This window comes from Pelodiscus sinensis, chromosome 6 (genome assembly GCF_049634645.1).
Source record: "Pelodiscus sinensis isolate JC-2024 chromosome 6, ASM4963464v1, whole genome shotgun sequence".
NCBI classification, from domain to species: Eukaryota; Metazoa; Chordata; order Testudines; family Trionychidae; genus Pelodiscus; species Pelodiscus sinensis.
The window spans coordinates 84,519,703-84,533,163 of NC_134716.1; the positions used below are offsets into that span (position 1 = coordinate 84,519,703).

At 45.5% G+C, this 13,461-nt stretch overlaps 1 protein-coding gene across 2 annotated transcripts in view; it reads right to left on the minus strand.

The window, feature by feature from the left end:
* Positions 1 to 13,461, minus strand: part of CERT1 (ceramide transporter 1) — a 131,163-nt gene that overhangs the window by 56,565 nt on the left and 61,137 nt on the right. For both annotated transcript variants that reach the window (XM_006124267.4, XM_006124266.4), the window contains exons 4-5: positions 10,797 to 10,904; positions 5,992 to 6,130 (exon numbers count right to left, since the gene is read on the minus strand). In XM_006124267.4, coding sequence (XP_006124329.1) covers positions 5,992 to 6,130; positions 10,797 to 10,904 — 247 coding nt within the window. The remainder of the gene's footprint in view (positions 1 to 5,991; positions 6,131 to 10,796; positions 10,905 to 13,461) is intronic.

A 13,461-nucleotide genomic window follows, 5' to 3' on the forward strand; every position in this document is an offset into this window, starting at 1 on the left:
TATGAGCATACATTTATTGCAAGCACTGCAGGGTAAAAGCCTTGGGCTCAAGGCTTGCGCTGGAACTCAAGGAGGAATTAGGTATTGGGGAGAGACCTGTTCTCAACCTACAATGTAATTACTAAACTGACTATAACACTAACTTCAAACTAGAATGAGTAGCAAGAGAACACCAATGAAACACTTGCTGAGCAAATGAGCTCTGTTCCAATGATAATCATGGACAATAAAAAGGAATTGAACTGATGGAGGGTTGGCACGGTCATTTATCCAGTGCCACGAGGGCACCACTCCAAGGACCTCCACCGGCAACCCGACCAGAGCTGCTAATGGAAAAACTTTGACTATGCATACAACATGCACAACTAACTGGCATCTATATGAGTAATCACTTGAACACCTCCAATTAAAAAGAGCACTTCAGCATGTGCTTACATGCTCTGCTTATTTGGAGTTTGAGAGCATCCTTAATTATGCTCTGAGTACCCTTTGGGAGTGCTTTGCTCAACTGCAGCTTGAATCAATAGATCCTCTGAAGTCTCTATCATGGGAGCAACTTTAGGCCATGCCTTCTCCGTGGCGCTAAAAGCTTTCCTCATCTGGCAGAGTCTAACCACTACTTTCCTACTGGAATAATTAATTTAGACCAAGGAAAGAGTTACTCACCCTGTGCAGTAACAGGGGATCTTCAAGATGTGTGTCCCCATGGGTACTCCACTCTGGGTGCTGGTGTGTTGTGCCAGCAATTGGAGATTTTTCCAGCAGTGCTCTGCCACGCCGTTGGTGTCCATTAGGCGTGCGCGTGGTACAGCCCCCCTCCATTCCTTCTCTACCCCGGCCAGTGGACCAGAAGGCTCCAAAGCAGGGGAAGGAGGAAGATGTAGTGGAGCATCCACGGGGACACATCTCGAAGAACCCCCCTTACTACATAGGGTGAGTAACTCTCCTTCAAGTGATGCCCCCATGGGTGCTCTACTCTGGATGATTACAAAGCAGTAGTTGAATTGTGGAGGCAGGTTTGGAGCCCTGCAACTGAGGATAACACTGCTTGTCCCAAAGCCATTGACACGATGGCAGAGGTAAGTGTGTAGTGTTTTCCAAACATGTGGTTGGATGACCAGGTGGCTGCTTTGCAAATATCCTCTAGAAGCACATTTTTGAGGAAAGCAGTCGTGGAGGCCACAGCCTGAGTTGAGTGGGTGGTGATAGTGCCTAGTGGTTGTTTGTTATGGATGCTATAACAAGTATGGCTACATGATGAGATCCACTTAGAAATCCTCTGGGAGGAGACTGCTTGGCCCTTGGAATGCTCAGCCAAGGATAGGAAGAGTCTGGGGGATATTCTCCATGATTTTGTTTGATCTATGTAGAACACAAGTGCTCTGTGGACGTTGAGGGTGCGCCATGGAGCTTGGGAAAGAACACATGTAAGTGTATGGGTTTGTTAATATGAAAGGGAGAAGGGACCTTTGAGAGAAATTTGGGGTGTGGCCAAAGGGTCACTCTGTCCTTAGTGAATATTGTATAAAAGGGCCTGCCATTAATGCAGCAAGCTCCCCCATTCTCTTGCTGGCCACCAGAAAGGCAACTTTCATGGATAGGTGAAACCACGAGCAAGTTTTTAGAGGCTCAAAGGGTGGCTTAGTCAAACTCTTAAGGACATGGCTAAGGTCCCAAATGGAGACTGGAGGCTGAACAGACAGGAAAGAATTTTGGAGAGCAATAAAGAATCGTCTGGTGATTGGATCTGAAAAGAAAGAGTTACTGTCAGTGGGCCAATGAAAGGCCACTATTGCTGCTGCTTGTATCTTTACCTATTAAAAGAGGCCCAACTCCTTTAGTTCCAACAGATAGTCTAATATAAAGGAGATAGGGGTGGTATCAGGAGGCATGGAATGACTGCGTTTGAGCCTCTCGGAGAATCTGGTCCACTTGTAAAGTTTTCTTGATGGACTCTCCCATGCTGTTGATTAATATGTGCTTCACTCGATCTGAATAGGTGTTTTCGGCATTCTGGAGCCATAAAGGAGCCGTGCGGGAGGTGGAGTTTGTGTAGGTTAGGATGGAGAACTCTGCTGTGATGTTGAGTGAGAAGATTGTGTTGTGGAGGAAAGGTGTACGAATCTGCTTTCGCCAATCTGTGCAGGTACGGGAACCATGTTTGTCTCGACCAATCTGGTGCAATGAGGATCACACAGGCTCATTTTATTCTAATCTTGGTGATGATCCTGATTTAGGAAGTTTGCTGAGTAAAACCCTCTCCCTTGGAAAGCTGTTGGTACTATCGCACCTATTTGTAGGAGGTGGAGGGCCGCTTGCGTAAGGAGGGTCTCGTGCAAGTGGTCCCTGAAGGAGGACAGGGAAGGAGGGTGGGTAGCAGGAAAAGAAATAAAAGGGATGGAGTAACTGACTTTGATGAGCACCAATACTCATTGGTCTGATGTTATTTGTGCCCACTGGTGTAAAAAGGGCTGCAACTCGTGACTGAACTGTAGCTGTTCAGTTAGTGGTGTGACAGCAGCGGGGGCTGTCTTTCTGGCTCTTGACCAAACCTTCAAATCTGCTGCTTCGATGAAGAAAGTTGGGATGTCAAGGGCTGTTGTTGGCGCTGATATCTACACAATTGAGACCTGTGTTTTTGGCCAAAGTCTTACCTGGATTATGGACAATATGGTTCTCTGGGCCTTTGGTAGATGTTATACCTTGTTCTTTTGAAAGGGGGCATGTACATGCCCAGAGTCTGGAGACTCAGGCAGGAGTCTGTTTTCGCTGCATACAAGTCAGTCTTATTGAAGGGAAGATCTTCGACTTTCTGCTGAAGGTCCCTAGGTACCCCAGATGCTTGGAGCTATGACGCTCTCCGCATAATGATAGCTAAAACTGATCTGGACAGCAATGTTGGCCACATCTATGGCAGATTGTAATGCCATGTAGGAGATGGCATGCCCTTTATTCATGACATTGAACAAAATCAGCCTCTTGTGCTCCAGGAGCAACAGTAAGAGCTTCTGGAGTTTAGAATAGTTGAAGTAATTGTAATCCGCCAGCATAGCAGTGTAAATTGCTGCTCTAAGAATCAAGGTAGCTGAAGAATAGACCTTGCACCCCATGATGTCCATCCATTTACGGTCATTGTCCTGTGCAGTGGATCTCATGTTGGGCTGTTTTGCCCTCTATCTGACTGAGTCGACCACAAAGGAGTTTGTGGGAGGGTGTATAAAGAGGAAATCCATGCCTTTAGGTGTTATAAAATATTTACCAAGTATCAGAGGGGTAGCTGGGTTAGTCTGGATCTGCAAAAGCGACAAGGAGTCCTGTAGCACCTTATAAGCATAAGCTTTCGTGGGCAAAGACCCACTTTGTCCACATGCATCTGACGAAGTGGGTCTTTGCCCAAGAAAGCTTATGCTCCAATACATCTGTTAGTCTATAAAGTGCTATAGGACTCCTTGTCACTTTTGCAAAATATTTACTGTCAGCCCTCTTATTGGTGGGGGTGATGGATGCTAAGGTTTGTCAGTTGTTATCGGCAGAGTCCATAATGGCTTCATCCATCAGGAGGGCAATCCTGAAGGATGTGGGAGGCTGTAAGTACACAAGAAGAGATATTGTTTATCTTGGATTTCCTGCAGGTCCTGTTCTTGCACCAGAGCTACTCTTTTGAAAGTTCTTGGAACTGTTTAGTGTCAGACGGAGGCGGAGTGGTAGAAATGATTGTCTCTTCTGGCAAAGAGGAAGAGTTGCGTGGGGGAATTGTCCAAGTCAGACAGAGAATTATCCAAGTCAGACTGAACAGGCTCTCGAGAGTTTGGTGCTGTAACCCATCGCGTGAGTTGGGGAGACAGAAGGTCTTTTCGATGTTGCCAGAGCCGTGTGATGGCCCCTACGAGAAGACCCTGACTCCCAGGGTAGGGGACTGTTGGCAATGGATAGTGATGAGAGTACCAAGGGGGTGGTGGAGGCAAGTGAGAGTATCTGGAGGAACAAGACTCCCAAGGCAGGTACTGCTGAGTTGGAGTAGAGTGCTGAGATGAGAAGTGGCTGTGTGGCCTGGTGCCAGCTTCACTGGGGGAGATTGATGGGACTGGTGATCTGTGAGTGAATGGACTGCACTGATGAGCACGGAGATGGCGGTGCCAATGAGGCCTGGATGAGAGGGGTTTATGGTGCCGTGCGCAATCTGGAGGCAATGCTAAAGCTGAGTGTGTGATACTCAGTACCACTGGTGCCATCAGGGACAGTTAATTGGGAGGAGCTATGTCGGTGTGGGGTCTTTTCAGTGCTGCATCCAGTGCTGGCTTCGGTTCCAATCTATTCCTGGCGGGTGTGACGGATTCGGCTGGTACGGGCAATGCTCATTGTTTTTGTTTTGGCTCATAGTGGGCCTTCCTGTGTAGTGCCGACGACTTAGGCGGTGCCATGCTGGAGGTGCCGGGCCTATTGGTGATGCTCACCCTCGATGAGCTGGGTATAGCAGGTAGTGATCTGGCTAGGGAAACCCGGAATTTCACCTTTGGCTGCCAGAAGAGGTAGAAGGATGAATTTTGTCCATACCTTTTGGCTCGTCTGACTGTTTAGGCCTGGAAGGAGAATCTTCCATGGTGGCTGAGGAGACTTTTTGCAGAGATAGGTTTTCAGCCTATTGACACAGTCACAGTGTGCACTTGATGTAAGACTGGAGCAGTGTGCACACTTCTGCGTCAGATGGTCCTCTCCCAGACACTTTGTGCTCGAGGCATGCTCGTCAGAAACGAGCAAAGCATCTCGGCAGGACTCGCACCATTTAAAGCCTGGGGATCCAGGCATGAGGAGAGAAAAAAAAAATGAAGTCTGGGTGAACGATGAAGGAAAAAAAAAACTTTTATAAGGTTGGGAGGGACTCAAAACTTGGAAAGATGAGGAAAACTAAGAATTAACTATTTTTGTTGTGGGTTTTTTTCTGTGAAAAAAGGGGCGAGAGAAAGAAGCTCCGTCTGACGCTGAGGACAGAGAAGGAACCGAGGGGGCCACGCCACACATGCACCTAACAGACACCAATGGTATGAGGAAGCGCCAGGGTGCGTGCACAGTGGGGCACTGCCAGAAAAATCTCCAGTCACCGGCACAAGGACGCACCAGCACCCAGAATAGAGCACCCACCAGGACTCGAAGAAGAACATTAATATTATTGATTTTATTTAATATGGCAAATTGTCTTTTGACCAAAAAAAAATATTAAAGCAGGATGGAAACAAACTATACACTGAAATTTCAATATTACTGATTTTACAAATGTTACCACTTTTCAGTAAAATTTCTGCCAACAGAAGGCTCAAATTTCAAAATAAACTAACTTTACAAATATACTTTCTGGAATTTTAATGAGAAAGGCCTACCATACTTTACAAACTTCAGAATGCTGAAGTGAGAAGAAAAGTAGGGGTTTTTTTTTTTTTGACTGATCTGTTAAACCCATAGAGGCCAAGACGTTAAGACAAATTACCTTAAACAACCAAATACTGCCTAGGTATGGCAGCTCAGATATGAGAAATAATCCATTATTCCAAATATTCCATCAATTTGTCATAATAAAGGTGAAGGATGAAATATTAAATATAAGCTTGACCACCATCTTGTGGGTTTAAGCTGATCTTTTTTAAATTAACCAACAGGCCACTGCTATTGACTCTGATGATATCTTGAAACTTCAGTGTTGTTGAAAGCTACCAATTCAAGATATGTTTACAAGCTTTGGGATTATGGGCACTCAGGTAAAAATCCACCTTTCAAACAAGGCACTACAACATATACCCAACATGAGTAACAAAGCTCTCAACACATAATTCGGTCCAGCTCAATACACATTAACGTGAACAATAAATTAAAATACCTAGATAGCGGATAGACTCAAACATTGTTTTAATTGTTATGTTACTGTTTTGAAATTGGATTGCACAACATGGCAGCTCTCTCAAGTTAGGACAATACTCTAAGTAATTTTATTCAGTTTACCTTTATCCCTCTGAAGTTCGTCTTTGGAGACTGCATCTGCACAGGCATCAAAGTATTTCTGCAAAGTATCAACCTGTCTACAGAGGATATCTCTGAAGGTTTCCATTTCAGCAAGCTTCTCACGCAAGCTATGACCTTTCTGTAAATACAGAAGAATAGCTTCCAATAACAGCACACAGTTAATAATGGAAAGTATAGTAATAATTATACAAAATAAAAAGGCATATGAGTTATATTTCAAGCACTTATTGTTATCTGAAGTGTTTATAGTTAACATCCCATAAATGTCAAAGAAATTATGGTATTTTATAGCAATATGTTATTGTGTCATAGATAATAGACCTAATGCACTTACAGTAGAACCTCAGAGTTACAAACTGACTAGTCAACCACAGAAGTATGTAATCAGGCAAGCACTAGAGGAAAAAAAAGCAAATTGTACTCCACTGTTCAATACAAATCAATACAAAATTAAATGGAAAAAAATCACAGTAAAGTTTCAAAGCCATATTGAGTCAATGGTCAGATATAAACTTTTGAAAGAAGAATTGTAGTATTTTGTTCAGAGCTGCTAACATTTCAGAGTTATGAACCACTGTTTTCTAGATGTTTGTAACTGAGGCTCTACTGCATTCATTTATGCAGTCCATTTCCTTGTCTGTGGATTTTCTGTACAGTGTATTCTCCAATGCTTTGTTCAATTTACCATGCACAGTTGCAAATTAAGAGATTATACTCTGGATAAACAGGTTCCTACTTTCAAATGCTAGATATTTTTATAGCTCAGATAAAGAAACTCAGAAAGTGAACAGTACTTTGAGACAGACTGTTTCAAGAGAACTAAAGTGTTAGTTGACTTATAGTACACTACTGCCTTTTGGACTTAGTGTTTCTGGTGTTCATAAAATCATAGAACACAAGAACTAAAAGGGACCTCAAGAGGTCGAGTCTAGTCCCCCGCCCTCAAGACAGGACCAAGCACCGTTTAGACCATCTCTGATAGATGCCTATTTAACCTGCTCTTAAATATCTTCAGTGATGGAGATTGCACAACCTCCTTAGGCAATTTATTCCAGTGTTTAATCACCCTGAGAGTTAGGAAGTTTTTCCTAATGTCCAACTTAAACCTCCCTTGCTGCAGCTTAATCCCAATGCTTCTTGTCCTATCCTCAGAGGCTAAAGAGAACAATGTGTGTGTCTCCTCCTTTTGACACCCTTTTAGATACGTGAAAGCAGCTATTCTGTCCCCTCTTAGTTTTCTCCTTTCCTAACTGAACAAGTCCAATTCTTTCAGTCTTCCCTCATAGTTCATGTTCTCTAGACCTTCAATCATTCTTGTTGCTCCTCTCTGGACCTTCTACAATTTCTCCACATCTTTCTTGAAATTTTGTGCCCAGAACTGGACACAATACTCTAACTGAGGCCTAATCAGTGCAGAGTAGAATGGAAGAATGACTTTTCATGTCTTGCTCACAACAATCCTGTTAATGCATCCCAGAATCATGTTTGCTTTTTTTTGCAACGTCACACTGTTAACTCATATTTAGCATGTAGTCCACTATAACCCCCTTTCTGCAGTACTCCTTTCTAGACAGTTGCTTCCCATTCTGTATATGTGAAACTGATTGTTCCTTCCCAAGTGGAGTACTTCTCATTTGTCCTTCTTAAACTTAAACCTGTTTAACTCAGACCATTTCTCCAGTTTGTCCAGATCATTTTGAATTATGACTCTATCCTCCAAAGCAGTTGCAACCCCTCCCAGCTTGGTATCACCCGCAAACTTAATAAGCATACTGTCTATGCCAATATCTAAATTGTTGATGAAGACGTTGAACAGAACAGGTCCCATAACAGACTCCTGCGGAACCCCACTTGTTTTGCCCTTCCAACACAATTGTGAACCTTTGGGTATGTCTACACTACATGGCTCCGTCGACAGAGCTATGTAGATGAGCTTTGTAGACATAACAAAATGAAGCGGCAATTTAAATAATCGCCGCTTCATTTACATCAAAATGGCTGCCACGCTGTGCCGATCAGCTGTTTGTCAGCACAGCACGGTAGTCTGGACGCTCGGCAGTCAACATCAAAAGCCTTTATCGACTTCCCCGGTAAGCCTCGGGACACTGCATTAGGTATCCAGCCTGTGGCTCTACTCCACCCCCCAACGAAATTGTAGCACCAGCTTCCCACTGCAGGGACAGAGGCAAATAAGGAGCTTTACACACTGCCACTCCTCCTCCCCTGGCTGGGGGAACGGCAGTGCAGAAAATCGCTTGCCTGGAGGCTCTTCGCTGTTCCCACTAGCTGGAGTCACAGCCAATGGGGGAGCATCGTGGGGTGGTTTCAAAAACAGTGAGACAAGAAAAGTGTTAATGAAAAGTTATTTTGGAATTCTTATTTTGTCAGTATGAACCCATTTTTCATCAAGTCATCATGAACAATTGAAATGATCTTCAAAGTTTATATCTGTGCTCTGTTTATTGCCACCTAAAAGATTTTAACGAAATAAACGTTAAAAGTGTCTTCTGTTAAACTCATCTCACCTGCTACTAGCTCCACCATAACCATAACTTAGCCAAAAATATTGCTAGTTTCAAGCACTCTATACTAGGACTGTCAAATTATTCAAAAATGTGTTTTAATTGCACAGTTAACCAATCAGAATACATTTATTTAAATTTTTGGATGTTTCCTATCTTAAAATATATTAATTTTAGTTGCAAAGTGTACAGCGCTCACTTTGCAAATTTATAATAAAGATAGTGTAAAGATATAAAAATAGTATTTTCAATTCACCTCATACAAGTACAGTAGTGAAATCTCAACTCTTGTAAGTGAAACTTACAAATGTACATTTTTTTAACATAACTATAATCGCAACAATAAAAAAATGTACAAGTGTAGAGCCTACAAGACTATTCAGTCCAACTTCTTGTTCAGCCAATTCCTAAGCAAACAAGTTGGTTTGCATTTATAGAAGAAAGTGCTGCTCACTTTATTACAATGTTACCTGAAAGTAATAACAGACATTCACATGGTACTGTTGCAGCCATCACTGCAAGACGTTTGTGCCAGGTATTCTAAACATTCATATGCCCCATTAATGAATTCACCCTCTTGCTCTGCATAGTTGGCAGAAGCGTCCCACAAACAGTTGCAGGAGCACATGGCTGCAAAGCAGTGGATGGAAGGGGCACCTGAACACATGTTGCTAGATGTACACCCTCTGCAAATTGTCTGCACAGCAACTGAATCTCTCCTGTGCCACTACTCAACCATGCAGTTTAGAGGGACTATAAGTTTCCCATTCTAGCCCTGTTGAGTGAGTTGCCACTTGTTTCTTTCCAAATTATTTAAGCCAAATTTATTCCTATCAAGGGAACTACAGGCAGTCCCCGACTTACGCGGATCCGACTTATGTCGGATCCGCAGATACAAACGGGGCTGCCACAGAGTACACGGACTGCGGGACCTCGCGGTCCTGCCGCCCGTGTACTCTGGGGCTCTCTCTGCGTCTCCCTGGTCTGCAGACCAGGAAGATGCAGAGCAAAGCCGCAGAGGGGCTCGGGCAGCGGGGCAGCCCTGCTGCCCGAGCCCCCCGCCCCTCCCGCGGCTTTGCAAAACCGCGGGGAAGCCGGCAGCGAGGCAGCCCAGACACACATGGACTGCTCCGCTGCCGGCTTCCCCGCGGCTTTGCAAAGCTGCGGGGGGGGGCTCGGGCAGCGGGGCACCCCAGGCGCGCCTGGGCTGCTCCGCTGCCGGCTTCCCCGAGGCTTTACAAAGCAGACCAGGGAGACTGGGAGCAAAGCCGCGGAGGACCCAGGCGGCGGGACCGCGGTGCGTCTCGGTCCGCCGCCCGTGTCTTCCTGGTCTGCTGGGGTGGGGGAGGGGGGCGTAGCTAGTACGCACCCCCCCCCCCCCCAGCAGACTAGGCTTTTCTCCGACACCTGTGGCAGAGCAGCTGGGGTGCTGCTGGTTGGTCCTGCAGCGCCGCTCTGGGCGCTACTGGTCCAACCCAGCAGCACCCCAGCTGCTCTGGTCCTGATTCAGCCGCTGCTGGTCAGTTCCAGCAGCGGCTGAATCAGGACGCCTGGGGCAGACCAGATGGGGTGCTGCTGGGTTGCTCCAGTAGTGCCGAGGAGCGGCGCTACTGGAGCAACCCAGCAGCACCCCAGCTGCTCTGCCCCAGGCGTCCTGATTTAGCCGCTGCTGAAACTGACCAGCGCTGACTACAGGAAGCCCGAGGCACAGTTGCTCTGCCCCGGGCTTCCTGGAATCAGCTGCTGATCAGTTTCAGCAGCAGCTGACTTGGGGACGCTTGGGGTTCTTAAGTTGATTCTGTATGTAAGTCAGAACTGGCGGTCAGTTTCAGCAGCGGCTGAATCTGGACGCCAGTTCCGACTTACATACAAATTCAACTTAAGAACAAACCTACAGTCCCTATCTTGTACGTAACCCGGGGACTGCCTGTACGTTCCTGTTCAATTCATGCCCTGCTATTCAGTACCATGCCAGAAGAGAAGTAAATTGTTCCTGCAGGATTGACTGTTTCCTACTGGAAAAAAGCCCGTTTAAAACTGATAGAGCATGGAGATATGTGGACATTTATAATATCCCTCTACTACGGTGTATCTAACTAAGCAATACTTACCTTCAAAATATTAAGTCAAAGTATCTTTACCGATGCTTCATTTTAATACTGCTAAACAAAGAGAGTTAGTCGTAAGTCTCTTCATATGTAAGTTCCTTTCCAGATGTCTCCTGTATTTACAAATCATGTTGATATAACGTCACTCACTAACCTTGAACGAGGAGGTGGATGTAGCAGAATATCCACTTGCTCCAGACACCAGAGACACCATGGAACCATGACGTCGTAAACTTGATTCTGATCCATAGCCAGATTCCGTCTAAAAACAAGTGCAATAAGTCTTTTAATAATAAAGATACCATAAAAGCAAATCAATGATGTTTATTCTAAAATTGGGAAAATAGTTACTTGCCAAGAAGTAGCATGGGTTTAGTGATAAACTACTGCTGCAATCAAAGCATTCCACAAAACACGCAACCAGGACAGCTGTTAAGGAAGAAATTTTGACTTCCTGGTTTGACACCCACTGTTTACTTAAGGTCATTTTACCAACTGCTTGAGTAAATTTTAGAACACACTCATGTTACATTATTCCCCAAAAATGCACAGCATTTTGGGACATATACAATATTTTTACAAATTTGGAGAGGCTGCCCAATATTCAACAAGAGCAATGTATAAAATACAACAATGCTTTCCAGCATCCACACTAGGGATGTTAAATTTAGTTTAAACAGCTAATCGACTAGTCAATAAGTGAGGGAGCCGCAGCAGAGTTAGCTCCCGACCACGGGAACTAACCCCACTATAGCTGTGCCTTTTAAAAGGCTGGTGTGCAGCCAGGGCAGGGGGAGGAGGAAGGGAGGAGATAAGGGGGAGAGGCCCACAGGCTCTTAATGTATTTAAAATCAGAGGTGCCGTGTCTGGGACTGGGCACAAGCCGGAAATCAGCTGACAATGCTGGGTGAACTGGCTTTTAAGCCGGTTCCTCCCAGCACCAGCTCCTGACCCCGCCTCACTGTCTCTCTCTGATAGAGGCAGCGGAGCGGGGCATGGCGGAGCAGTAACTAGTCGCTTACATCTCTAATTCAAACTGGGTTAAAGCCAAATATAATTGTGTCATCTGGAAAAAAGATTCACCATTTTTTGGGCATTTACATCCTAATTCAAGCAATTTACATATCGTATTCTACAAGAAAACTACAGCAACTTATGATTGTTTACAGGCATTAACATGTAGTTTCAGACTGTGAAGAGGAAAGCAATTTGAATCCTGCCACTTAATTGTTGTGGTGTTATTTATCCCTTCGGGGGTAGCCGAATTAGTCTATAAAGTGCTACCAGACTATTTGCTGTTCTTTTTCAGTTTATTTATCCCTGTTATTCTAGAGGAGTCACCAGAAAAAAAGTAGGTCTGTATACAGATTTTTGATGGCCAAAAATCTCACTTGGGTTCAAGATTTTTTTGTGCTAGGTGCTGTGACTATCTACCCACCTGGGAAGATACTACTCCTGTCCTAAAGAATTTACTATCCAATTTAAGAGATGAGATAAAGGACAAATAGGAAGTAGGGATGTGAAGGACCAGTCAACATGCTTCCCCACCTCCCATGCTGCCTCTATCAGACAGAAACAGGAAAGGGGGGGAGGGGGAAGAGGGTGCTTCAAAGTGGTAGCTCCACTTGAAGCCTGGGGCCAGACCCCAGGCTCCATGCAGTGTTTCCAAGTGGCAGCTGGGAGTCAACTGCCCAATACTTAACATCCTTAATAGGAAGCAAAAGGAACTGAGGAAAGGGGCAATTGTAACAAGTTCACATGATGGCATATGCTTTAGCCTTTTATGCGACTTGATAGATCTGAATTTAAAGTGATTTACCTTTCCTTATTAGTTCGCTGACTTTTATAGGCGTAACTGCAGAAGCAAATCTGGAAAAGGGAAATTAAGTTAATAGTGACCTAAGTACCAGTTCAAGGGCAATGCTCCATGTAGGAGGAGTGGCATGAGAGAAAACATATGATTGCCTGAGAAGGAGACGAACAGGTGGTCAAAGAATGTCTAATGCAGGCATGTCCAAAGTCCGGCCCGCGGGCCAAATGTGGCCCGCGGTCGGATTTAATACGGCCCCCCACTTCTCCCGGCTCCCCGGTGCTTTTTTTAACTGGCGCGCTCAGCGCGCCGCTTCGGGCCACCGCCGCTGCGGCGGTCCCAAACCCTGCCCCTGCACTCCGCTTTGGGGCTGAGAGTGCAGGGACAGCCCCCGCTTCCTCCCCCTCCCCTGGCTCCCCGGCGCTCCTCTGACTGGCGCCGCTTCCGGCCGCGCCGCCGCCGTCCATGGCGGCCGCTGCGGTCCTAAAGTCCTCCGTGTAGGGCACGTCCGCAGCCCCGCTCCCCCGCTTGGCTACGGGTTCGCCCTGCCCCCGGGCCGCCGTGAGGCCAGCGTGCCCTGCGCTCTCCGCCCGCCTCTGACCCTGCAAGCCCTCTACCTTGGGGCTGAGAGTGCAGGGACGGACTCCGCAGCTGCTGAGATCAGGGACTGCCTTTGAACCAGACCTAGCCTATGTACTGCAGTCCAGATCTCAGTTTCACCCTTCACATTAGTGTAGGCAAGTTTTTTTTTCAATTGAGATGAATACATTGTAAAATCTCAGTTAATGTCAGTTGGTCTAAATCAGTTATAAATATATTTGGACACAACATGTATAGTTGGTGTTATGTCGTTTGCCGTTTGCAATAAACTTTGCATAAAATAGTTAATTTGCATTTAATTTTAATGGTTCAAAGAATGTCAGGCAAAATGGTCGGCCCTCACGCATGTTCACTTCATCAAATCTGGCCCTCTTTGAAAAAAGTTTGGACACCCCTGGTCTAATGTGAC